Genomic DNA, 26,843 nt, shown 5'->3' with positions numbered 1-26,843 from the left:
CTTTACCAGCTATTCATCTTCCAAAGTAGAAGTATCCAGAACAGTTAAAAAATTGAAAAATCAAAATAATAAGCCATTCAACCATAAATGAAAAAGCAAACAACTCTAGAATGACCAATAAGAATATAAAAATGTTCACTGTTTATAGCAAATGAAGGAAATGCAAATCAAAGACAGAGATTCTGTCTTACACCAATAAGATGGCTGACCTCAAGAAAACAAAGCCCAACAAATGCTGTTGAGGAAGGGAGATGGTGGGGCCCTTCTGTAGTGCTGGTGAGAATGTCAGTTACTTCAGCCAGTATGGAAATCAGTATGAGTAGCTTCAGGAAACTAAAACAAATAGAACTTTCTTTTAGTCTAGCTATGCTGCTCCTGGGTGTATATGCAAAAGAATCCAAGTCAGCATAGTAAAAATATCCCTACACCCGTGCTTCTTAAAGGTACTTTTCACAATGACCAAGATATAGACTCAGTCTAGGTGCCAATCAGGATGAACAGATAAAGAAAATGCGTGGTGTATATATGAAGTGGAGTTTTATTAAGACACAAGAAAGATTAAAATCATCTCATCTGCACCAAAATGGATTGAGCTAGGTGATAATCAGCTTGCTAAACATAAAAATCTCAACTTAGACAGGCAAATAGCTCATGTGTTCCCCATGGATGTTGTCTAGTTTTTGAAAAAGACATAAAAGTAGAAGGCAGATTATCTAGAGAGCCATAAATGGAATGAAAGTGGTTGTGGGAGAGGCAAATATGATAAAGATACCATGTGTCTGCATGGAAATGGCACAACAAGAATCTTACTGTTTAGAAAGTAAAGAAGTGATACCCTGCCTGTCAGCAGAAGTTACTTTCTAGGTAACATATGATCAGTTAGTCTCCATCAGTTTCCTTTTTAACAATTTAAAGAAGTAACTGTGGACTGTGAACAGAGTCTTTTCTTCTACGAGAAATTCATGGTTTCATTTTCACCGTCTAGTAATTTGTTGGAGTTCACTTTCATAAAAATGCAAGCAGCCTCTAGCTCTCTTCTTTATCTGTGGACTGTTGCTTTAAGCGGCTCCTCCCACATGCCACTGTTTGACTTCCCAGTAAATATTTAAGAAGCTGTCACATTTTGCTGACCTGTAGCCCATGCAATCAGAAGACTGAAGACCTGCTTAGTTGCATGAGTAACAAGCTATGAGTTCTGTATCTCAGCGTGTGGCACTAAACGATGGTCACTTCATCCCTGTCCTGGGGTTCGGAACCACTGTGCCTCATAAGGTAACAATTGTGTCTTGGGCTTAAGGGTTTATAAAAAAAAAAAAAATCAAGGATGTGTGGAAACTGAAGGGGACTTTCAGATTTGCTCCTGTGTGAAGCAGACTCACAGAATGTAGCCACATGTGATACAGAAGGCAGTCTTGTAACTGTTCCTCGGGGACTTATGTGGACAGTACCATTTATTCTGGGCTCTGATTTTGCTTTAGTTTCAGCCTGTTGGGCAGTAAGTAGAAAACAGCGGTCAGTGCAACTGTTATGCTTTGAGTTTAATTACAATGGGATTAGTGACATGGATTATTTCTGTGATTCAAATAATTGCTCCTCTCTGTTAGATAAGATCCAGATAAAATATTTTTTGGTAGAATTCACTAGAGATACAGCTTATGAAAAATGATGAGCTTATTGCGTTCTGCTGATGAGCAGGGACTGAGCATCACGGTGCAAATTCCAGACCTGTGATGAAATAAGTTTTGTTTTCTACTTTCACTACAGAAACACTGACCTAAAAAGAAAATAAAACGTTTTATGGGTGTACTATACTTTAAGAAAGCACCTTAAATTCTTGCTCCACATTCCTATTCATGACATTTGAATCACAATACTATAGGAGGTTCTCATGGGAAAATGTTTACATTCTCATTTTATCCTTTGCTTATTCAGTGAGTGGCAAGGACTTAAAGCTAGAGTCACAGTTTTCTCATGCAGAAGACGTAATCACAGAGATATCTTTACCTCTTTTGATAGGAATTTTTACTTCTCAGCATACATAGCTTGAAAGAGAGGTAAGGAGCAAAGCTATCTGCACAGGTCAGTACAACCTCGAGAATTAGAGGGCTGTGCTCAAGAGAGGCCAAAGGGAAAACTGTTGGAGCTGGAAAGATTGTTTAGTGGTTAAGAGTACTGGCTACTCTTGCAGAGGAATTGGGTTCAAGTACCAGCAACCACATGGTGCCTTACAACTGTTTATAACTCCAGTTCTAAGACATCCAACATCCCCCTTTTGCCTCTGTTGGCACCAGACAAGTGATGCATAGACATACATGTAGACAAAAACAATCACACATATAAGAAGAAAACAATTTTTTTTTTTTTTGGTTTTTCGAGACAGGGTTTCTCTGTGTAGCTTTGCGCCTTTCCTGGATCTCGCTCTCTAGACCAGGCTGGCCTTGAACTCACAAAAGTCCGCCTGGCTCTGCCTCCCGAGTGCTGGGATTAAGGGCGTGTGCCACCACTGCCTGGCGAAAACAATTTTTTAAATGGAAAACTCTCAAAGCAGATCATAATATTTTAGGAAGATTGATTGCATCAGACTGAGTAGGCCTGATAGATCTATCTGCCTCTGCTTCTTCAGCTCTGAGATTTCAAGTGTGTATGTACAGCCACACCCCAGTTTTTACATGAGTTTGGGGGACCAACCTCAGGATCTCATCTTGGGCAACAAGCATTTTTAAAAACTGAGCCATTTGCCCAGTCCTAAAGCACACTTTAAAACATAGATTTAAGCATGGGCTATTAAGAGCAAGAATAAGATACACCCAAGTGTAGGCGTGGGCTTTTCAAGATAATATCACCCTTTTTTATACTAGCCATATATACCATTTAAGAGAAGTTATTATTTTCAAAACATTGATAAGATATTTAAATGACTTCAGGGAGTGGTTTCTGAAAGGCACATGGCAGGATCACAATTGATAAAGTGAGACTATTTCATAGGGATCCATGAAACAGGATATCTTTATTGTACACAAAATTAACAGTCTTGTTAGAGATACCCAGAAAATATGTGGGAAAATTAACAATTTTCTCCAAGACATAGACATGCCAGGACTTAATCCAAATTTATTGCTATTTTAATACAGTATATCTGAATATGAAAGGAGTGCTCTAATATTATAGCCATCACATCACATGTTGCTAACTGTGCTGGAATTCTTGATTCTCAGCTGGTTAAGAGGCTTCAGCCAGACAGACTCCAGGGTGAGAGGTTCCTTTTTCTTCCTGTATCCTATCCTTATAAGTTTTCCTGTCTTTCTATACTGTCTATGAGTCCTTTGATCAAATCACTGAATGAGGGGATATTTTTCAGGATTTCCAATGCCAGTTGTTTTTTAAAAATGATAAGTTGCACTGGTTACTGTGAGGAAAGGTCATGAGGTATGAGCCACCACAAAACCCAATATCAGAGCTTTATTAGGAGGAAGTGGGGGGCGGGGCAAAAGAACCAGGCCTGGGGAAGAAGCACATGCAGAGAGCAGAGAGAGGGACAGAGAGTTAGGGATAGTGGGGCAGGAGAGAACAGAGCAGAGAGGAGGGGGAGTCTGTGTCTGGCTCTTTAAGGATTCCCTTGCACATGTGCAGGCAGGCTTATGGAGGTACACCACGCGTGTGCTGATTGTGTGACCACGCTGCAGGCATATAATCACCGGTGCGCACTGATGACATAAGACACAGGACTCCTTGCTTAGCTCCTGAACTGCACATGTGTGGTCATGCAGCTGGAGTGGGGGTAGAATCCTAACATTCCAGACATTTGCTTATTATAAAAAAGTGAGTGATCAGGAATGGGGCATTGTTTCTCTTGCAAAAATTGCTTCCAGCTGACTTGGTGGGTGTCAGTTGACTCTTGGGGAGACAGGGAAGGGGGACTTCTGAGGTAGACAGGTGTCCTGGGATGGTGGGTTGTTGTCTGCTGCCTCAGAGCTTCTTGTCTTTCCTGGCTTGGAACTCTTTGGCTGCTTGTGTTTGACAGGATACTGGTTAGACAGAGAAAAGCTTAGAAGAAAGAATTATTATTATTACTATTGTCCTTTGGGTGTTCCCAGGGTGGTAGAGGGGGTCCCAAGACCAGGATAGTTTGGGTTTGGCACTTATCTGAAGTAGATCTGACCTGTCCAGATGGATTTAAGCTGGTTTCTGGAGCTTAAAAAAATTTTTTGAACCTATTAAGAAGCGGCCATGAGAAAATTTAAAGTCTTGGGCTGGTGACAATTGTAGTGTTTGGACTCTGTTTATATTGTTTAGTGTTAATGAGAGAGAGAGAGAGAGAGAGAGAGAGAGAGAGAGAGAGAGAGAGAGAGAGAGAGAGAGAGAGATTGGAACATGTTTTTAATTTTTACCTGAGATAAGGCTTATCAGAGATAGATTATTTTAAGGTACCTATTTCCTTTATTAGTTTAGTATCTAGGAGACACAGGTGTTCAATTGCTGAGAACATTTAACAATAATGGATTGTTATATTAGAGTCTGTTTTTTGCAGAACCCAGACTTTTTTTGGTCTGGCGTGTAAATACCTTTTAACTGCTACTGTTCCTTACCACCTGAGTATATCTGATGGTCCTCAGCTTTATGGTGATCCTGTAACAATTAGCTGAGTAGTTAATTAGAAGAGGAAACCAGAAGAGAAAAAACTTGTGGGGTGAGACATCATTCTTCTGGAATTGGTGACAAGGCAGTGGATCCTAATGTCTTGAGAGAGAGCAGGGCCTTGTCTGTGTCACTGTGCATGGGAAGCCCTGCTGACTGGTCTGGAGTGAGGCACATGGAGGGAGCAAATGAAATGAAAGCTGAAAATCTTTTCCCATCAAGTGACCCTGAAAGTACAATTAAGTCTGGTGAGGTGGGTAAGGTTGTTCCCCTACCTCAACAATAAAGAAATGAGATGAGGTGGAACCTCAAAATTCCCTCAGGACTGATTAAGTGGCTCGGTGTCCAACAGGAAGAGACAGATCGCCCCCATGCTGCATCCTGGGTTCCCTGCAAGCCTGTAGCCAAGCCTAGGAGGTCTGCTGGAGGTCTTTGTTTGTCCCCATGCTGCTTGGTGCCTGGGGGCAGTCAGCTGACCAGTTATCTCTCTAGGTAGCACTTTGAACAAGGCTCAATTGATGACCCAGCAGGGCACGCACTAGCCTGTGTGGCCTTCTAAAACAGGGACCTGGAAGCCCTTGTGCAGTCATTTGGATGCCTGCATCTGGCAATTCTGTTTATGGGTTTTTATCATTTCTCCCATGGCACACCTTAAATGCCACAGCTGAAACTTCTGCCTGTGGGGTCAGGAGCCTTGCTCTCAAGATGCTTAAGTTTTAGCCCTAATGTCAGGGAGCTCTGGGAGACAAGAGATGGATTTTATTCCATGTCTTGAAAATTTCTTTTTTTTTTTTTTTTTTTTTTTGATAGTTTGCTGGCTTGAGGACAGCTTTAGGAAGACCCACTCAGAGGCAGGCTGTAAACTGATCTCTGACTGGAGAGCCATTGGATTATTATGATCCCATTGGTTTGAGGACAGCTTTAGGAAGATCTGAATTATGGCACCAATGTTGTTTTTTAGAAATGTCAAGTGTCTCTGGTTAGTTACTATGTGGGAAGGTCATGAGGCATGAGCCACGACAAAACCCAATATCAGAGCTTTATTAGGAGGAAGTGGGGTGGGACTAAAAGAACCAGGCCTGGGGAAGAAGCACATGCAGAGAGCAGAGAGAGGGACAGAGAGTTAGGGATAGTGGGGCAGGAGAGAACAGAGCAGAGAAGAGGGGGAGTCTGTGTCTGGCTCTTTAAGGATTCCCTTGCACATGTGCAGGCAGGCTTATGGAGGTACACCACGTGTGTGCTGATTGTGTGACCACGCTGCGTGCACATAATCACTGGCACACATTGATGACATAAGACACAGGACTCCTTGCTTAGCTTCTGAACTGCACATATGTAGTCATGTAGCTGGAGTGGGGCCAGAATTCTAACACCAGTGATGCAGTGATTGCTCAGGACTGAGGACATTTCGGGGACGCCCACCTCTGGGACTGATGGGAAGAGATCCAGGAAAATTGGAATAGATTCATTCCTACACATACAGAGCAGCTCCAAGAAGGAGAAGTTGATTCACTGGAAAGTCATTGTGTTTGAAATGTTTTCATTACACATGTACTATTCTTTTGGTTGCTCCTTTAGGTTCCTAAGAGTGAACTTATCAAAGCTACCAAAATAGCTATAGATGCTGGATTCCGGCATTTTGATTCTGCATATTTGTACGAAATAGAAGAGGAAGTAGGACAGGCAATTAGAAGCAAGATTGCAGATGGCACTGTGAAAAGAGAAGATATATTCTATACTTCAAAGGTATTTTGTACATGGGATGCTTGTGGGCATATTTAATGTGGCTGAACTGAGGAGACAATGTATGTTTGTATCAATACCTGTTTCATATATCTTTACTTATTGGTATACATTTTATTCACACACATTCATGTATTGAAGCTAGGGATAAAAATAGATAAATAGGTCTTCATTATCATTATAGAGTTAAAATTTATGACTTTCATGTAAATAAACTGTTCTGAATCTCAGGTCAAAGCTGTGTAGTTCATCATGAAATGTAAAATGCAGCAGATCTTGACCATGACTCCACGGTGAACATTGCTGAGGAAATGAGGTGGAATTTGAGATTCAGCAGAACCAGGGGACTGTAGGTTGTGCTGCTCTGGAGTGCCTTTACTGGCATTCTGTAGAGCTTTTATTCCAGTTACCTCAGGGAGAGAGACAATGAAAAACAGAGCCACTTATCACCATCACCAATGTGCTGAGAAGACAGAAGGTCATGGACAAGTAGGGGTTGTTTGCACAATGTCCTTGAGCACACCAAGCTTCATTGTTGAGGAGGGGGAAAAGAGGACACATCTTTCTGAGACATTTCTTGGGCAGGCATTTGTCCAAGGCTAGAAAACAAAGCTCTATGAGAACAGAGTTCACACAGAAGGATAGTATATGAAAGTATATTATATGCAGACTATAGTGTCTTAAGAACAATAGCTCTAATATTAAAGCAATTAAGAGATAGTTTATTTTGGAACCATTTTCATGGCTTAGGAACACAGATTTAGGTTACCTCAAGTTCTGTTTTCTAACATGGAAGCAGTTTCATGAAGTTTTTATATTTTTACAGAACAAAGAAAGTCATAAATCAATGTACATTTAAAATACATTGGTGGGTACACCAGAGAGGCAAAGTAGGGTAAAATGAGGGAAATTTTCTGTCTGCTTAACATGCTATGGATGACATTCTTAGCTTTTGGATTAGTGGAAACTAGTAGTCTGATAAGTTAATATAGTCTCAATGTTTTTTGTCTATTAGTCACAAGATGTTAGTTCTCACACAGAGGTGAATGAGCAATGGCTGTTTCAGAAGGCTAGCCCAAGATAAGATAGTTAGCCTCTGGACCTGCAGCATTTTAATTGCACCACAGTGCTGAAGTTCCAATCAGCCAGTCAATCTCTGCAGACACAACTTCTTTCCGGGAGTGCTTGTTCACAAAAGGCATAGCTAAAGTTTAATCAGTTAAGTTCAGCACACACTAACACACCTCCAAAAGGGTTTTCCTATAACTTATGTACTAGTTCTTCCTGTGTTCTTGAATGGATGAGTGATTTAGACTAATCTTGTGAATTACTTTGTAAACTCAGCAGTATTATTAGAGAAAACAATTCTTTCTCTTTCAACATTCCATTCCATGTTCAGTAGATAAAAGGACAATAATGAAGTATATACTGATGTTCAGTTACATAGCTCGGTGGTAGAGCATTGGACTACACACACATTGAAGTTTGTATTTGAAAACCCAATGGAGAGAAAGAAAAGCAGGGAGTGTATTTCCAACTATAGAAAAATGTCTCCTTGTTAGATAAAGTAATACAATAAAAGAAAGTGAACTCTTGAGTTTAAAGTTTCATTCTCTAACTTTGGCAGCTCTGGAGCACTTTCCATCGACCAGAATTGGTTCGATCTTGCTTGGAAATGTCACTGAAGAAAGCTCAATTGGACTATGTTGATCTGTACATTATTCATTTCCCAATGCCTTTGCAGGTGAGCAATCACTATGTTTAAAATTATTTCACTAATGATGCCTGTATAGCCAATAGCTATGTGGCAATTTAATATTTATATCCTTGGTTGAATGTATGGATTATTTTGATGAAAATTCTAAACAATAATTCCCAAGTCCCATTTTATTGAGTTATTTTTCCAGCCTTGAAGCACTGCTTCCTGCTTGTGAAAGAAAATCTTCTACATTAGAAACTTGGGGAAAACCCAATAACCATAATTCAAGGCATAGTTCTTGGTTTGTGTGTGTGTATGTGTATATGTGTGCATGTGAGTTCATGTATATGCAAGTACACATGTGTGTGCTTGCACATGCATGTGTGTGCTTATTTTTATGAAGGACAGAAAACAGTCACTGGTGTTGTTCTTCAGATGCCATCCACAACTTGTTTGAGACAAGGTCTTTCCCAGGTCTAGAATTCTGAATAGGCTCGACTGAGTAGACAATTAGCCCCAGGAATCTACCTGTCTACATCTTCCCAGTCCTAGGATTGCAAACATGTACCACCACAGCTGGCTTTACATTTTGTTTTCTGTTTATTGTTTTACATAAGTCCTAAAGGTCAAACTCAGGTCCTTAGGCTTTCAAGTCCAATGCTTTACCCACTGGGCCATCTCAATTCCCCTTAGTCTTTTGAAGGTGTTTACATGCAATGCTGGAGATTGATAAAACTGCATACATATGCTTCACAATGAGGCGTTTTACATCATGTAAATACATGTAAATGATGTAAATATGCTTCTCATCATCTCTCATCATTGAACTTGGGAAGCAGATCTGGTGATACGCAGTCTGGGTAGGTGTCCTAGTTGGCTTTAACTGCCAACTTGACAGGGCCCAGAGTCATCTGAGGGAGTCTCATTTGGGGAATTGCTCAGATTTGCCTGAGGCCATGTCTTTGAGAAATTATTTTGACTGGATTGAGGTGAGAGGGATCACCCCACTGTGGGAAATGCCATCCTTCTGCAGGTGGTCCTGGCCTGTATAAGGAAGCTAGCTGATGAATGAGGAAGGGTTTGAACCTGGGAGCAGCATTCCTCTATGTTTTCTGCTTCAGTTTCTACTTGAATCCATATCCTGACTTCCCTCATTGATGGATTGTGGTCTGGAAGTGTAAGACATTAAATAAACCCTTTCATCTCGAGTTGTTTTGAGTCATGGTGTTAATAATAGCAACAGATAGCCAACTAGAACATCTCGTTCTCATACTACCAGCTCTTGGAGACTTGGCAATTGAAGATTATTTCTCTTGATAAGTTCACAGTGGTGGGGTTTTGTAGTTGGCATTTAACAATTAATAACTGTGTTATGCAGATTTCTTGTTATAAAATTATGTAAAAAACTTAAGCTAGTTTGTGCAATGGAGGCTATTATGTTACAAACTGGGAAGTTCAAGCCATGACTACATTTAAAGGTATGAATACCATCAGCTTCAGAAGTATTTTCTCCATTCCTTATGCTGTTTATTTAGTTTGGGGCTTTAATTTGCTACTAGTAGAAGATATGGTCTTGTGGCAATTCAAAATTCATGGTTGGTAAAACGTGAGAGCTACTCTGGCTTTCTAACCCGCTTTAATCCTGAAAAGAAAGTCTGACTGATGGCTCAATTTAATTGTGCATGCCCTTTTACAATCATGTGTCCATTGTGAAAAGGAACTGTGTTGCTCAAATCATAATCCATTATTGCCAGATACTAAATCCATATAATGCCTGGATTTGCCAAAAAGAAAGAAGGATTTTTCTATAGGGAGATACAGGGGCTGAAATAATAATTGAAGTCATACAGGACACCATTAGGACTTTGAGAAAAGCATCTATTAAGCATAAGGAAAATATAAAAGATTAGGATATGCCGATCTTTCAAGCTTAGTCCCTTTTCACTGAAAATATGTAAAGTAATGTCCTATTTACTTGGGAAGGTTTCATGGCCCAGACTCTGAAGTAGTTGGCAGTGTGACTAAATGTGGTGACATGACTTTCGGTGAAGTCTTAAAATGAATGATTCTATTGCAGCCTGGAGATGATTTTTTTCCAAAAGACGAACATGGAAATCTGTTGGTAGACCCTGTGGATCTCTGTGACACATGGGAGGTGAGTCCTTAGAGGAAAGGACACAGAAGGGAACATTGTGAGAGGATGAGTCATGTATTACTTCCACGTGTGAGAATGGAATATATGTGGCTCAATCTAGAAGTGTGTAGCTTTCACAAGAGGGGTCTTGATGGAGTTATCGGGGTAAATCATGGTTGGAAAGTAATAGTAATGGAGAAGAACTGAGGGCAGGGGCTTAGGAATCTCTTTCCAACCAAATGTTGCAATGTTACCCATTTCTTATCTGTCTGTCCATACAACCCAGCCACCGTTTCCTCTCCCTTCTCTCCACCAAGTCCCTCCCAATCAGTCCTGCCTCTGCACCCCCTCATCCACTCTTTCTCTGATTTTGTTCAGAAAAGGCAGGCCTCCCATGGACATTGACAAAACATGGCATATCAAGTTGTGGTAAGATTTATCACCTCACCTTGTATTAAGGCTAGGCAAGGCAACCCAGTATGAGGAATAGGTCCCCAAAAGTCAACAAAAGAGTCAGAGACAGGCCCTGCTCCCACTGTTAGGAGTCCTGCAAGAAAACAAGCTACACAACTGTCACATATATGCAGAGGGCCCAGGTCAGTCCCATGCAGGCTCCCTGGTTGTTGGTTCAGTCTCCGTGAGCTCCTATGAGACCAGGTTAGTTGATTCTTTGGGTTTTCCTTGTGATGTCCTTGACCCCTCTGGCTCCTACAATTCTCCCTCCATCTCTTCAGCAGGATTCCCCAAGCCTGGCATTATGTTTGATTGTAGGCTCTGCATTTGTTCCCATCAGATGCTGGATGAGGTCTCTCTGATGACTATTGGCATAGGCACTAATCTATGAGCATAGGAAAATATCATTAGGCATCATTACATTGACTTTCTTTCTCTTCAGTCATGTTTGGTTCTATCCTAGGTCTCAGGGCCATCCAGCCTCTGGGTCCTGGTGTTCCAGGCAGTGTCAGGGGTGGGCTCACTCTAACTCTCCTGGCATGAGTCTCAGACTGGACCAGTCATTGATTAGCTACTCCCATAATCTCTGTGTCACCCTTATTCCAGCACATCCCATAGGCTGGTCAAAAGTTATGTGGCTGGGTTGGTGTCCCTCCACTGGTATTCTTGCCTGGTCACAGGAGGCTGCATATCCCTTTTTGCTAGGAATCTTAGCTGGGGTCATCCTTGTAGACTTCTGAGAATTTTCCCTTGCACCAAGTTTCTGCCTGACCCTGGAATGGCCCCCTTTAAGTCCACTCTTTCAGTACTCTTCCTCCCACACTACCCTCACCTGATCCCTCATGTTCCCATCCCTACCTGGCCCCAGTCCACCCATGAAATCTCTTATATTTCCCCTTCCTAGGGAGACCCAAGTATCTCCTTCTAACCTCTCTGGGTCTGTGAACTGTAGCATGGTTATCCTTTACAGATAATATTTACTTATAAGTGAGTACATACCATGTTTGTCTTCTGGGCCTGGGTTACCTCATCCAGGATGATTTTTTTTTTCTAATTCCACTCACTTTCCTTCAAATTCCATGGTGTCATTATTTTTTAAACAGCTGTATAATAAATACTCCATTGTGTAAAATGTACCACATTTTCTTCATCCAGTCTTCAGTTGAGGGACATCCAGGTTGTTTCTAGGTTCTGGCTATTACAAATAATGCTGCTATGAACATAGTTGAGCAAGTGTCCTTGTGGTATGATTGAACATCCTTTGGGTTATGCCCAAGGGTGTTACAGCTTGGTCTTGTTGTAGATTGATTCCCATTTTTTTTGAGTAACTACCACACTGATTTCCAAAGTGTCTGTATGAGTTTGCACTTCCACCAGCAATGTACGAGTCTTCTTCCCTTTGCTCTAGGTTCTTTCCAGCATGAGCTCTTGCTTGTGCTTTTGACCTTAGCCATTCTGGCAGGTGTAAGGATGTAATCTCAGAGTCACTTTGATTTGCATTTCCCTGACTGCTAAGGATGTTAAACATCTCTTTAATTGTTTTTCAGCCATTTGATATTTTCTGTTGAAAACTCTGTTTAGATCTGTACCTCATTTTTAGTTGAATTATTTGTTTTTTTTTAATGTCTAGTTTCTTGAGTCTTTTATATATTTTAGAAATTGGCTCTCTGTCAGATGTGGGGTTGGTGAAGATCTTTTCCCATTCTGCAAGCTGCCATTTTGTCCTATTGATCATGTCCTTTGCCTTACAGAAGCTTTTAAGTTGTATGAAGTCCCACTCATTAATTGTGGATCTTAGTGTCTGCTCTATGGTGTTCTATTCAGGAAGTTGTTTCCTGTGCCAATGTGTTCAAGGTTTTCCCCATTTTTTCTTATATCAGGTTCAGTGTATCTGGATTTATGTTGAAGTATTGTTCCACTTGAATTTGAGTTTCGTGCAGGGTGATAGATATAGATTTATTTGCATTCTTCTACATGCTGACACCCAGTTATTTCAGCCCCATTTGTTGAAGATGCTTTCTTTTTCCATTGTATAATTTTGGCTTCTTTGTTGAAAATCAGATGTCCATTGATGTGTGTATTTACATCTGTGTCTTCGATTCAATTCCATTGATCCACCTGTCTATTTTTATGCCAATGTCATATAGATTTTATTACTATAGCTCTGTAGTAAAGCTTAAAATCAGTGATGGTGATATTTCCAGAAGTTCTTTTATTGTTCACAATTGTTTTAGCTATCTTGGGTTTTTTGTTTTTCCATATGAAGTTGAGAATTGTCCTTTCAAGGTCTATAAAGATTTCTGTTGGGATTTTAATGGGGATTGGGTTGAATCTGTAGATTGCTTTTGGTAAGATGGCCATTTTTACTATGTTTATTCTACTGATTCATGAGCATGGAGATCTTTCCATCTTCTAATATCCTCTTGAATTTCTTTCTTCAAAGATTTGAAATTTTTGTCATAAATGTCTTTCATTTGCTTGTTTAGAGTTACACCAAGATATTTAGTATTATTTGTAGCTATTGTGAAAGGTGTGGTTTCCCTGATTTCTTTCTTAGCCTGCTTATTGCTTGTATATTGGAGGGTTACTGAATTTTTTTTTTTTGAGTTAATCTTGTATCCTGCCACTTCACTAAATGTGTTTATCAGCTGTAGGGGTTACCTGGTATAATTTTTGTAGTTGCTTATATATACTTAAACATCATCACAAATAATGATACTTTGACTTCTTCCTTTCCAATTTGTATCCCCTTGATATCTTTCAGTTGTCTTATTGCTCTAGCTATAACTTCAAGAACTATATTGAATAGATATGAAGAGAGTGGACAGCCTTGTCTTGTTCCTGATTTGAGTGGCAGTGCTTTGAGTTTCTCTCCATTTATTTTGATGTTGGCTGCCAGCTTGTTGTATACTGCTTTTATTATGTTTAGGTATGTACCTCATAATCCAGATCTCTCCAAGATTTTTTATCATGAAGGGGTGTTGGATTTTGTCAAAGACTTTTTCAGTATCTAATGAGATGATCATGTGGGGTTTTTTTTGTTGTTCAGTTTGTTTATATGGTAGATTAAATTGACAGATTTTTGTGGGCTAAACCATCCCTGCATATCTGGGATGAAGCCTAATTAATCATGGTGGATGATCTTTTTGATGTATTCTTGGATTCGTGTTTGTGAGTACTTTATTGATATTTTTGTATCATGTTCATGAGGGATGTTGGTCTGTAATTCTCTTTTTTGTTGAGTCTGTGTGGTTTGGGTATCAAAGTGACTGTGGCCTCACAAAGTGAATTTGGCAATGTTTCTTCTGTTTCTATTTTGGGAAATAAGTTGAGGGATATTGGTATTAGCTCTTCTTTGAAGGTCTGATAGAATTCTATGCTGAAACCATCTAGCCCTGGGATTTTTTTGGTTGTGAAACCTTTAATGAGTGCTTGTATTTCCTTGTGGAATATAGGTTGATTTTTTTTTTTTAAATTTTATTTATTTTATTTTCCAATACCATTCAGTTCTACATATCAGCCACGGGTTCCCCTATTCTCCCCCCTCCCACCTCTCCCCTTACCCCCAGCCCACCCACCATTCCCACCTCCTCCAGGGCAAATCCTCCCCCCCCCCCCCAGGACTGCGATCGACCTGGTAGACTCAGTCCAGGCAGGTCCCGTCCCTTCCTCCCAGACTGAGCCAAGTGTCCCTGCATAAGCTCCAGGTTTCAAACAGCCAACTCATGCAATGAGCACAGGGCTTGGTCCCACTGCCTAGTTGCCTCCCAAACTGATCAAGCCAATCAACTGTCACACGGAATATAGGTCTATTTAAATTATTCATCTGATCTTGATTTAACTTTGGTAAGTGGCATCTATCATGAAATTTGCCCATTTCTTTTAGATTTTTCCAATTTTGTGTAGTATAGGTTTTTGAAGTATGACCTTGTGATTCTTTGGAGTTCCCCCTTTGTTTCTGATTTGCTTAATTTGGATTTTCTTTCTGTGTCTTTTAGTCAGTTTGGATAAAATTTGTCTATTTTTTAGATTTGCCCAAAGAACTAACTTTTTGATTCATTGATTCTTTGTATTATTCTTTTTATTTCAATTTTACTGATTTTAGCCCTCGGTTTGATTATTTCTTGCTGTACACTTCTCTTGAGTGTCCTTTTTGTTCTAGATCTTTCAGGTGTGCTGTTAAGTTACTTGTATGAGGACTCTAACTTCTTTATGTAGGCACTTAGTGTTATGAACGTTTCTCTTAGCACTGCTTTCATTATGTCCCATAAGTTTGGGTATGTTGTGCATTCATTTTCATTGAATTCTAGGAAGTCTTTAATTTCTTTCTTTTTTTATTCCTTGAACCAGTGGTAATTCAGTAGAATTGTTCAGTTTCCAGGAGTTTGTAGGCCCTCTATTGTTTCTGTTGTTGTTTCAATCCAACTTTGATCCATGGTGGTTTGATGGGAGACATGGGATTATTTCAATTTTCTTATATCTGTTGAGACTTGCTTTATGCCTGAGTATGTGGTCAGTTTTGGTCAAAGTTCTACGAGATGCTGAGAAAAAGGTATATTATTTTCTGTTTGGGTGTAATGTTCTATAGATATCTCTTAGGTCCAGCTGAGTCCTATTATTTAGGACTATTATTTCTCTGTTTAGTTTCTGTCTGGATGACCTGTCCATTGGTGAAAGTGGAGTGTCAAAGTCTCCCACTATTAATGTGTGGGGTTCTTTGTGTGATTTAAGTTTTTGTATGACCTGTCCATTGGTGAAAGTGGAGTGTCAAAGTCTCCCACTATTAATGTGTGGGGTTCTTTGTGTGATTTAAGTTTTTGTAATGTCTCTTTTACAAATGTGGGTACCCTTGCATTTAGGGCATAGATGTACAGAATTGAAACATCATCTTGGTGGCTTTTTCTTTGATGAGTTCATCTCTTTCTATTAATTTTGATTTGAAGTCTATTTTGTTAGCTATTGGGATAGCTGCACTTGAGTGCTTGTTAGGTCCATTTGATTGGAAAATCTTATTTCAATCCTTTATTCTGAGATAATATCTTTGATGTTGAGGTGTATTTCTTGTATGCAGTGGAAGGATGGATTCTGTTTTCATATCCATTCTGTTAGCCTGTGTCTTTTTATTGGCATATTGATTTCATTGATATTGAGAGATATTAATGACCACTGTTTGTTCCTGTGTGTGTGTGTGTGTGTGTGTGTGTGTGTGTGTGTGTGTGTGTGTGTGTGTGAGAGAGAGAGAGAGAGAGAGAGAGAGAGAGAGAGAGAGAGAGAGAGAGAGAGAGAGAGAGAGTGTGTGTGTGTGTGTGTGTGTGTGTGTTTCCCTTCTTTGGGTTTTGTTGCTGTGAGATTATCTATTCCCTGTGTTTGGGTATAGTTAACTTTCTTGATATGAACAAGTTGGAGTTTTCATTTTAGTACTTTCTGAAGGACTCTATCCACATTGGGGGCTTAACTTCTGATGTCCTGAATGCTCTCTGATCCAGCAGTGGGTTGCTGCCCATGTTTGGGGCTGACATTCTGGTTAGGTTTGTGCATGGCTTCTGATCTTGCCAGGGGTGTTCTGAGGTTCAGATGCTGGCCTGGATTCTGGTAAGGTAGGATGCTTCTGCCTGGTTTTCAGGGAGTTTGGCTGGTTTGGGGTTCAGGATGTGGTCTGGCCTCTGAGGATCAGGATTCTGGCCTGGCCTCTGATGGGGTGGAAGTCTTCCACCAGAAGTGTTGGCCAGGATTTGGTGGTAAGGAGAGGAGGGACAGTTGAAGTTATGCTGGCATAGCTCAGGTGCAGTGGGGAGCAGAATTTTCTGGGGTTCCGGCGTGCTGGCCTTCCTCTGGGCAGTGGGGATCAGGTGGCAAGGAGAGGATGGGCACTTGGGCTTATGGTGGGTGGGGCAGGCAGGAGTTGGGTGGGGTGGTGGCTTACCTGGTATTTAGGATGCTGGCCCGGCTTCTGATGGGGTGGAAGGCTTCTGCCAGAGGCGTGGGCTGGGATATGGTGATGAGGAGAAGAGGAGCAGTTGGAGTTGTGCTGGTTTTCAGGAAGCTGGCCTGGCTTCTCATGTCATCTGTTTCTTAAGGACACAGGAATTGTTTCTTGCTTTCACCTCCTTTGCTCCTTATTTTTCCCAAAAAATTCTCCATCTCTAGACAGTCAAAGCCAGTAGCTCCCCCCAGCATTGCTTGAAAGCATCCCTTTTAACACCACTTCTTAGAACAACTGCACAATTTATCCTTCACTATCTCTCCCACCACAGGCCATGGAGAAGTGTAAGGATGCAGGGTTGGCCAAGTCCATCGGGGTGTCCAATTTTAACCGTAGGCAGCTGGAGATGATCCTGAACAAGCCAGGGCTCAAGTACAAGCCTGTGTGCAATCAGGTGAGCCCTTTGCACTGCTTGACACTTTATGCCTAAATTTGTTCATATCCATTTGTTGTCTTGTCCTGTCCATTTTACCTGCATGGGGTGGAAATTTTAAAAGTGGAATCTTTCTGAGAGGACATAGAAGTCCCTTCATTTCAACTATGAAAAAGACAGTGGCCCAGTAGGGCTAACTCAGGGCTAATTGGATGTAAGAAATAGATCAGGGAAAGATAATCAAAGGAGGCAGTGGTCATAGTGAGGTCATTGAGAAGAAGATGTACTTCTCCGTCTATGAGAAGCAATTGGATGAAGAAAGAAAGATGCTGTGGAGGGGACTGTGCACAGAAAGAAAGGTCCTGGGAAGACAGTGTGGGCAGTAAAGAATTATAGAGCCAAAGTAAAAGATCAATGGTACAATCGTGAATGTTAGATGGCTGTGTCCTGAGTCCTGACACCTCTAACTTCAGCTGTATTAACCACAGTCATAGCTACAGGGAAATTAACTGGAAGCTATCAAATTCATCCAGATTCATGAGATATCTTACTTGGCTATGGTGAACTCATGATGGGAATTTTGGGCAGAGCACTTTGATGTATGTCTTTCCACATACATCATAGTCTACTCCTTCCTGTTTCCTGACAGCAAAAAATCAACTGTTTACATACACACAAACACAACACAACACACACACACACACACACACACACACACACACACACACACACACACCAGCACATATGTGGAAGTCAGAGAATTATAGGAATTGGTTGGTTCTCTCTTTCCACCATGTGGGTCACAGGAATTGAAATCAGGTCCTCAGGCTTGATGATAAGTGCTTTAACCTGCTAAGCCATTTCACCAACCCCTTTTACTTTTCTTACATGATATTTTGCTAAAATAAACCCACCTTTTTACAAATCAAAATAAAACTCAATTTTAGATGAGATAATGTAAACATTAATAGTTTGCCTTTGACTACCAATGTTTTGATTGAATTGTCATAGTGAAAATCAGCATGAGCAAATGGATTTGCTTGCCCTTTTCCTTTTCTCTCTGTATTTTCATGGACTTACAGATTTATTACATTGATATGAATCCTACTAAACTGATTCTTTTGTCTTCACATAAACCATCATGAGCCTTTGGCCAAATTCATGTTCTACTGTGATTTAGTCTCCATATTTGCAAGGATACTTCCCCCATTCCCACTATGAAATTTCTCAAGCCTTCATGAGGTGGAAAAGATTATTTAGCACCTAAGAGCTGGTCCATAGAATTATTTCTTCTCAGGTATATATTTAAAAATGTCTTTCTATAAGAAAGAGGAATTAAATTTATTTTGTTAAAGTGATTGTTACTTAATGTTATTTTTTCACTTCAAATTTCATGTTATACTTTTTAACAATTCAAGTTCTTTTATTTTGATGTTTCCATCAAAGCTTCATATAATCTGATTGTTTTTTTATCAGGTAGAGTGTCATGTTTATCTGAACCAGAGCAAATTGCTGGACTATTGTAAGTCAAAAGATATCGCTCTCGTTGCCTACTGTACATTGGGAAGTTCACGAGATGCAAAATGGTAGGTAACAAAGACAACAGTGAATCTCAACTGTCATTGTTGAAATATATTTAGTTCTGTAACAACTTTCTAGATTAACTCTCAACTGACTTAGAGGGGCTGGTATTTAAATTTCTGAGAAGCCCTGAGATAGTGTTGATTCTAGTGGGTCAAGGAGAACAGTTGTATATGTATGGTCTGGAGTATATACCAGTTCTGTAAGCCTACTATCATTAAGGTAATTTGAACTTCTGGAGTTCAGCATTTTACCTTCTTTTCCAGGGTGGACCAAAAGAGTCCAGTTCTCTTAGATGATCCAGTTCTTTGTGCCATGGCCAAAAAGTACAAGCAAACACCAGCGTTGGTTGCCCTTCGTTACTTGTTGCAGCGTGGGATTGTAGTCCTGGCCAGGAGTTTCAATGAGAAGCGGATCAAAGAGAACATGCAGGTGATGACAGAGTTGTAAGCCTTGAAACATCTGTGAAATATCCTGTCTTAGTTAGGGTTATTATTATTGTCATGAAACATCATGACCAAAAGGAACTTGGGGAGCAAAGGGCTTATTAGGCTTATGCTTCCACATCACAGTTCACCATCAATGGAAGACAGGACAGGAACTCAAACAGGACAGCAACCTGGAGGCAACAATTGATTCAGAGGCCATGGTGGCTTGCTCCTGTTGCCTTGTTCGGGCTGCTTTCTTATAGAACCCCGGGCCACCAGCCCAGGGATGGCATTACCCACAATGGGCTGTACATCTACCATCAATCACTAATTAAGAAAATACATTACATCTGGGTATTTTGGAGACATTTTCTCAATTGAAATCTGTCCTATCAGATAACTCAAGCTTTTGTCAGGTTGACATAAGACTAGCCAGCACATATCCTTAACCTGGGTCCTTTGTGATCTCTCATGGACATCTTTGTGTTTCTTAGCCTCTTTTGAAATTATATTTATTTGTGTGTGTGTGTGTGTGTGTGTGTGTGTGTGTGTATGAGTGTGTGTGTGTGTATGAGTGTGTGTGTGCATGCATGTACCATGATGTATATTTGGAGGTCAGGTGACAGCTTTTTAGGAGTTCACTTTTCTTTCCACTATGGATTTCAGAAACTGAATTCAGATCTTCAGGCATATGCCACAACTGATATTATTTGTTGTCCCACCTTGCCGTGGATTGAGTTTTTGCATTTGCAGGACAGCGAGGCTTCTCTATTGATTGTGCTGTTGTAGAACTGCCTAAGCTCTCCTTCATTATAGCTTTATTTTTATTCTTTCACTAACTAGCTTAGGTTGCACTTCATTATATGTCACAATAGTTGTCAAAAAGGAGTAGTCTAGAGATGTCTGCTGTTTCCTGTCATCTGTAAGATCATTTAAAAAATCTCTTTCTCTCTCTCTCTCTCTCTCTCTCTCTCCCTCTCTCTCTCTCTCTCTCTCTCTCTCTCTCTCTCTCTCTGTCTGTCTCTCTTGTGTGTATGGACACGATATGGTGTGTGTCTGGGTGTCAGAGAACAACCTTGGGTGTCACTTTTCACTTTTTACCTTGCTTGACACAGAGTCCCTCTTGTACATGGCTGACATTGGATTAACTGGATGTCCTAGTTAGTTTTCTGCTGCTGGCTTAAAACCATGACCAAAAGCAACTTGGGTGGGAGGAAAGGGTTTATGTAGCTTATACTTCAACATCACAGTCCATCTTACCTTTAATAGTTTTATCAGCTATTCAGATATTGATTTTCTGTTGTCTTCTACCACATTTTACAGTAGTACAGTAGTATTCATAAAATCATTAGTCTAGATATGTTGGGGCCTAGTGATGATAATTTTCATGTTTAATCTATCTCTAATTTAGTCAAGATCTTTTAAAGCCAGTTCCTATGCTCTTTCCTTATGACTTCATTCACATTTGACAATTTATAAATTAAAATATATAAAACTTATTTTCTAGTTTCTAATGGGATGTAGGAGTCTCTGTCCATACATTTTACTAAATACTATTGTTAAAATTCAGTTTTTAAAATTTTTTAAGTATTTTAAGTTCATATGTTTCAATAACATCATCTCTGTTTCTTTCCTATTTTTTCCTTGGTTTGTAGTTGTGTGGTTCAATCTCTTATATAAGAACATGGCTTTATTTCTTTTCTACATGTTATTCCTTAATAGTTTGAATGCTTTGCTTGATATCTTCAAGAGACTTGGGACATGTCTCCTGTGTTTTCAATATTGCTTCTGCACTACTCTGTTGAATTTACTTGGATTTCCCAGACTGGCAATATGGAATATGAAAGTAATAAAATTTCTACTTCTGTGATAGGTTTTTGAATTCCAGTTGACTTCAGAGGACATGAAAGTCCTAGATGGCTTGAACAGAAATTTAAGATACAATTCTGGAGATTTGTAAGTATCTTTGATCAATACATTGCTTCAATTTGTTTTCTGTGTAGAAATGTAATGTGTTAAAAATTACCTCGATATGCAGAAGACAAAGACTAGTCTGAGTTAGGGATGAGTTGCTTTGGGAGTTCTTACAGATTGTCTCCAGAGCTCTGTTACATTGGTGGGACCAGGGTCAGCTTGACTTCCACTTGTACCCTTTGTACATCTCAGTTCCCTGAACGTTTTGAATAATATAATGCCTTTGTTAAAACTAAAGCACCGTGTAGGCTCTGTCTTGTACAGCTATGTCATGGGACATATACTTTGCCATATAGCTGAATTAAATATTTTTAAACGTGAGCTTATGGCACCTGCTCCCTCATTTCTCAGTTTTTTTTTTGTTGCTAACCAGATCAAAGGTATTTGTTTCAATAACATGGTCTTAGACTCTTGTATCTACTCCATATGGAGTTGTTAATTATACCTTGTCAATTGATTTTTTAATAGATTCAATTTTCTCAATTACTTTTCATGAACATTTGTTCAGCACTGAAATGCTACCTTTGTATAAAACCAGTTGGTTTTTGTGAGGTGAACAGAAAGTACTCTTTGGCATTTTCAGAAATACAGAGATCTCAGTGCAGAGAACAAAGACATCTTAGATTAGTTAGCTAAGAAACCAAAGGAAGATTTTGGAGACACTGTGGAAGAATTTGAAGCCAATAAATGGTGTCTAGTTTTCCTTCCTTCTGTAAAGTTGTGGGAATTGAGAAAAGACATACCCTGTAAATGGACAGAGGCAGGGTTGTGTATTTCTTCTGCCCATGGGGATTTAAATTCATAGTAGAAATAATGGAATGGTGTATAAAATGAGAATAGTTCTATTAAAAATTATATGTTGTCAAGAAAATAGCAGATAAACCATTAATAATCTTTTTATTAGTATAGAAAAAAGTTAAGAATTAGTGATAGCGCAAAGATAGAGTGGCAAGCAGAGATGAATTGTTGCTATCTTTTATATGTTTAATTATAAAGACTGAAAAAAAGATCTTTGTCAATTATATTTCGTGTCACTAGTAAAGTATGAACATGACCAAATTACAAAGTATGCTTCTAGAATAAGGAATTCAAAATTCTTAGACTGGGCCTGGTGGTATACAGCTATAGCTACAACAGTGGGAGGTGGAGGCAGGAGGGTCCAAAGTTCACAATCATTGTCTGCTCTATAGTGAGCTTGAGGCCAGCCTGGGAAAAATGAGACCCTGTCTAAAATGTCCATTTATAAACTTAACATGTTAATTACCTGTACTAGTTAGGGTTACTATTGCTGTGAAGAAATAGCATGATCAAAGCAATTTGGGGAGGAAAAGGTTTATTTCACTTACACTTCCAAATAACTGTTCCTTATCAAAAACAATGAAGGTAGGAACTTAAGCAGGGCAGGAACCTGGAGGCAGAAACTGATGCAGAAACCATGGAGGAGTGTTGCTTACTAGCTTGCTCTACATGGCTTGCTCAGTCTGCTTTCTTATAAACCTCAGGACCACCAGCCCAGGGATGGCACCCCCCACAGTGAACTGTGGCCTCCCACATCAAGCAGAAATTAAGAAAATGCTCTATTGGCTTCCCGCTATATAATCTTATGGAGGCATTTCTCAGTTGAGACTCTTTCCTCTCAGATGACTCTTACTTGTGAAAAGCTGACATAAAATTAACCAGTACAATATGTAAACACTGTGTTTGATATTTTAAAAAAAGTGAACTTGTTAGCAATAACTAGTATACCTTAAACTAGCCTTCACTGCTGACCTACATTTGGACTTATCCTTCTTTAAAACAAGGAAGAATCAATTTCTTATATTGGGCATTCTTTTTTTTCTATTTGTAGTTTTAATGGACATCCCAATCATCCATTTACTGATGAATATTAACATGGAGGCCCTTGTCAGAATTCCTACCAGAAGATCTGTTTTATGCATCATGATATGAGAGATGTCTTGGATACTGGCGATTGAACACATCATCACTTCTTATTAAACCAGCTTGTCTTGTCAATTCAGTCAGCTAGAGCTAAGTCCCCAGAGCTGTGTGGAAAGTCTGAAAGGCAACATCAAGATGTTTATCCCAAAGATTCTTATGTGTTGAAATATTAATTTATTTTTATTTTACATATATGAGTGTCCTACATGTATGTGTACCTTGTGAATGCCCGTGTCCATGGAGGGGAGAAGAGGGTGACAGAATACCTAGAACTGGAGTTACAGATGATTGAGTCACCATGTGGGTGCTGGAAACCAAATCTGAGTTTTCTGTAAGAGTAGCAAGCCCTTAAACACTTTGTCATCTCACCAGGCCCTACCCTAAAGATTCTTGCCTGCTTCTATTTCTGTGATATCAATTTTTTGTTTCCTTCTGACACCAACCTGATTTGCCTAGAAATCTTGGGCAGTAGGCTGTAGATGAGGAGAGTCATTTAAAAGACATTTTTGGGTTGGAGTTGGAAGAACTTTCACCATTTAGGGAGTTAACAGTGAGAGATTACTGGTAAATCAATAATCCTCAAATCCTTTAAGAAAGAAGAAAGTAATTTGAAGTTATTTTGCTCTTAGTTTGGAGGTGAGGCAGATGTGGTGGGGTGATCTGGAGCCCAGGGCTCCCTTCACCAGCCCAACGACCAGAGTTCCAAGGGCATGGAGAGTAAGTGTTTCCTGTGGGAAGGTTGGGAGGTCAGTAAGAAGAGAACTCATATAAAAGAATCATCATTACTCAGATGTGGGGAGAGCAAGAAGAAAGCTGAACACGTCTCTGCTTGGGAAATATATCATCTGTTTTTGATAATTACATGTTACAGGTAAAGGGGAACTCTACATATTTTATCCAAGACAGAGAGCTAGACATGATAATTGTATTTTCAAGGGTTTCAGCAGTTGTATTATTGAGCTATGGTAGGAAAAGTCAATGCAAATGAATGTAAACTCCATATTCATCAAATTTTCTTAGATTTAAAAATTGATTTGTGAAACTTGATCTTACATGTTTATAGGTAAACAGGTTAGACTTATAAAATACAAAATATCTCATAGATATTAAATTGTGTTATGAAATTAACATTAAAAGGACATATAATTGATGAGACAAATACTTTAAAATATCAAAAATTATTTGAAATACTGTATTTGAGCCAGGACAATATTTTAAGAATTGTTAAGTTTTAACAATATCCTTTGCACCAAGAATATCTTAAAGAAATCAGAAAGGTAAGGTGATAGTGTTATGTTTACAGAAGATCCAGAAGAATGTGGAGGTAAATAAAAAAATACAAATATTGTTTACCTAGTTTCAAGCATACAGTTGGACTTATATATTTCATTAATAAATATATCAAGTAAAAATTTTTTGGGACAGTTTCTCATTATATACCCTTTGCTGGTCTAGAACTTGCTATATACACCAGGCTGGCCTGGAACTCATAGAGATCCACCCACCCCCACTTCTAGAATGCTGAGATTAAAGGCATTCCTATATATTTGAAGTCTCTTAAAGGGAAAAATTATCAAAAAGCAATAAAATTACTAGGTACCTATTGATTAACCTAACAAAATGTGAATAGATAGCAAACTAAAATTCTATGTAATGTATTGATAAAATGAAACTGTCCTATTCTTATTAATAAATGGAATAAAATATATATGTTATAATGGGGAATGTGAAATTTCTTTAAATGAATTTAACAACATAGAAAAACTAGACATTTCATGGCCCTACCACAGCCAGGGTCTGTGTTGATACTGTGCCTCCTGATACCATCAAAGTCTGATACCATCCAAGTCCATGATGATGCCAGGGGTCTGGGCTCTGCGCCAAGGTGATATCAGAGCCCAGGATGCTACTGGGGACCGTGTCTATGTCCTACCCCTCACTGGCCATGGGATAACTGGCTGTGCCTCTAGTTGGACACTGTAGGCAGAGAGCTAGTCTACTCCCCATATGGGAGAGTTGGCCCCTGCACTCGGGAGAAATGGCCCCACTCCTCACCTGGGGCATGGGAGAACAGGCCTCTATGGCATGGGCTTGGGAGAGCTGGCTCTGCCCCTTGCCAGAAGGGGACAGTCCCTGTGACTAAGACCCACAAGCTCAGCTACCACCAAGACCCAGATCCTGGACCTTGAGTTGGCTCACCCTAATACCTACCCCATCTATGATCTGCTGGAGTTCGTGAAGGTACTGGTCCTGTGGAACAATAACTACAGGACCTCCATGACTCAGGAATAGCATGATATCTGACAGGAGTTTTGTTGAGTGTCCAGGGATGGTGGTGTGCCAGAGGCCTTAAGCTAGACTTATTGTAATTGTAATGAACATTTTGCTGGTGGGGCTGATTGGACAAAAGGGTGTACTTTGTGACACACTACACCTCCCGAAGCCACTAGGATGAATGAAGAGGACCTGGAAAGATAGAGGAGCAAGGTGGGATTTTTGTTTTTGTTTTTGTTTTTAATTAATTGTTTTGGGAGGTTCCATTGGGAAGCATGCTGCAGGGGTGAGGGTCAGATATGGAGGGAGTAGTAGTTGCATGAGGGATTAGGGTACATGATGTGAAATTCCCAAAGAATCAATAAAGTATTATGTTAAAAAAAAAAGAAATCATCAAATCATTTTCCAAGGTGGTTCTACCATTACATACCTCCAATAGCAATGAATGAGGGCATCTGTTGCTGAAAGTCTCCCAGCATTAGGGGTTGATTGTCAGTTTTCTGGAATTTGCTCATACTACTAATATTATCACCTCATTATTATTTAATTTGCATCTCTTAAAAAAGAAACAAACAACAACAACAACAAACTAGACATTTATTTCATGACAACAGATTTAATGTCAATAGGGTCAATGAGTCAGTTCTAAACCAACCAAAAGTTCCAATGCAATAGCGAATAAATGCTTAGGCTTATTCTTTTGTGGAAGTTGATTAGGTGGTTATAAACTTTACATAACATACTGATAAGTCAAAATAAAGTTACTCTTAAATTGAAGGAGTTATGGAGAAGTTGACTTTGAACATTATAAAGAGCGTACAGAAATTAAATCCATTAGGGCTGGAACAATGGCCCACTCAGAACAGTGCTCTCCTTGAAAGCATGAAGACCTGAGTTAGACCCCAGAACCCACACTTAAAAAGCTAGGTATGGTAATACACATACTTGTAAATTTAGTGTTGGGGAGGCAAAGACATGTGTATTCATGGCTTCCTAGCCCACTTGGCAGTTTCCAGACCAGTGAGAGATCATGTTAATGAAAAAAACAAAAATAAAAACAACACCCCAAACAGAAAAATAGATGACGCCTTAAAAATAACAACTAAGGTTGTCCTCTGGCTTCCACGCAGCCACAGATATGCAGACATGTATACAACAAAATTAAATATGCCAGTTAAAACAAGAGAGGCCAGTGTGCCAGAGAAGAAGGGCAGAGGTTCCTTTATCCTGTGTTCTTGCTGAGGCCATTTTAGGTTTAACTAGACTTTGATCTCCTTGATGGGAAGCCCTGTTGAAAATTACCCAGCTCTAACCAGGAAACCGAAATCTATGCCCCAGCTAGTTCTGCTCGGCTTCTGTTAAACTGTCTGCTTGTACAAACCACCCCTGAAGCTGCCAAGCAAAAGAACAGGATATAGTTTTTTGTCTTTAAAAGCCCCTTATTCTAAATGCTTAGCATTACACTTGGGTCCCGAGAACCTGAGTGTAGTCTCAATTGGCTTGAATAGAGACTTTCAAATGGCTATAGACTCTGAGTAGTCTTCTTTGGAGGTTACCCCACAACAGCAGGAACATACTACCGTGGCTATGAATATTTGATATCTGACTGGACATGGCAGGTGTTG

At 39.7% G+C, this 26,843-nt stretch overlaps 1 protein-coding gene across 2 annotated transcripts; it reads left to right on the top strand.

Annotated features, from left to right (window-relative positions):
* The first annotated feature begins 1,121 nt into the window (after positions 1-1,121).
* Positions 1,122-24,666, top strand: LOC114708083 (3-alpha-hydroxysteroid dehydrogenase-like). 2 transcript variants are annotated; one of them, XM_028891089.2, is made up of 9 exons: positions 1,122-1,272; positions 6,214-6,381; positions 8,006-8,122; positions 10,155-10,232; positions 16,919-17,041; positions 18,497-18,606; positions 18,868-19,033; positions 20,903-20,985; positions 22,853-24,666. In XM_028891089.2, exons 1-9 carry the CDS (start codon positions 1,189-1,191, stop codon positions 22,893-22,895), a joined length of 972 nt encoding a protein of 323 aa, XP_028746922.1. In that variant the 5' UTR covers positions 1,122-1,188; the 3' UTR covers positions 22,896-24,666. The 2 variants fall into 2 exon arrangements, with proteins under 2 accessions (XP_028746922.1, XP_037061856.1); XM_037205961.1 differs by lacking the exon at positions 6,214-6,381.
* Positions 24,667-26,843: the final 2,177 nt, after the last annotated feature.

Source organism: Peromyscus leucopus, chromosome 5 (genome assembly GCF_004664715.2).
Source record: "Peromyscus leucopus breed LL Stock chromosome 5, UCI_PerLeu_2.1, whole genome shotgun sequence".
In the NCBI taxonomy this organism is placed as follows: domain Eukaryota; kingdom Metazoa; phylum Chordata; class Mammalia; order Rodentia; family Cricetidae; genus Peromyscus; species Peromyscus leucopus.
This window is presented reverse-complemented; position numbering and strand designations above follow the sequence as displayed.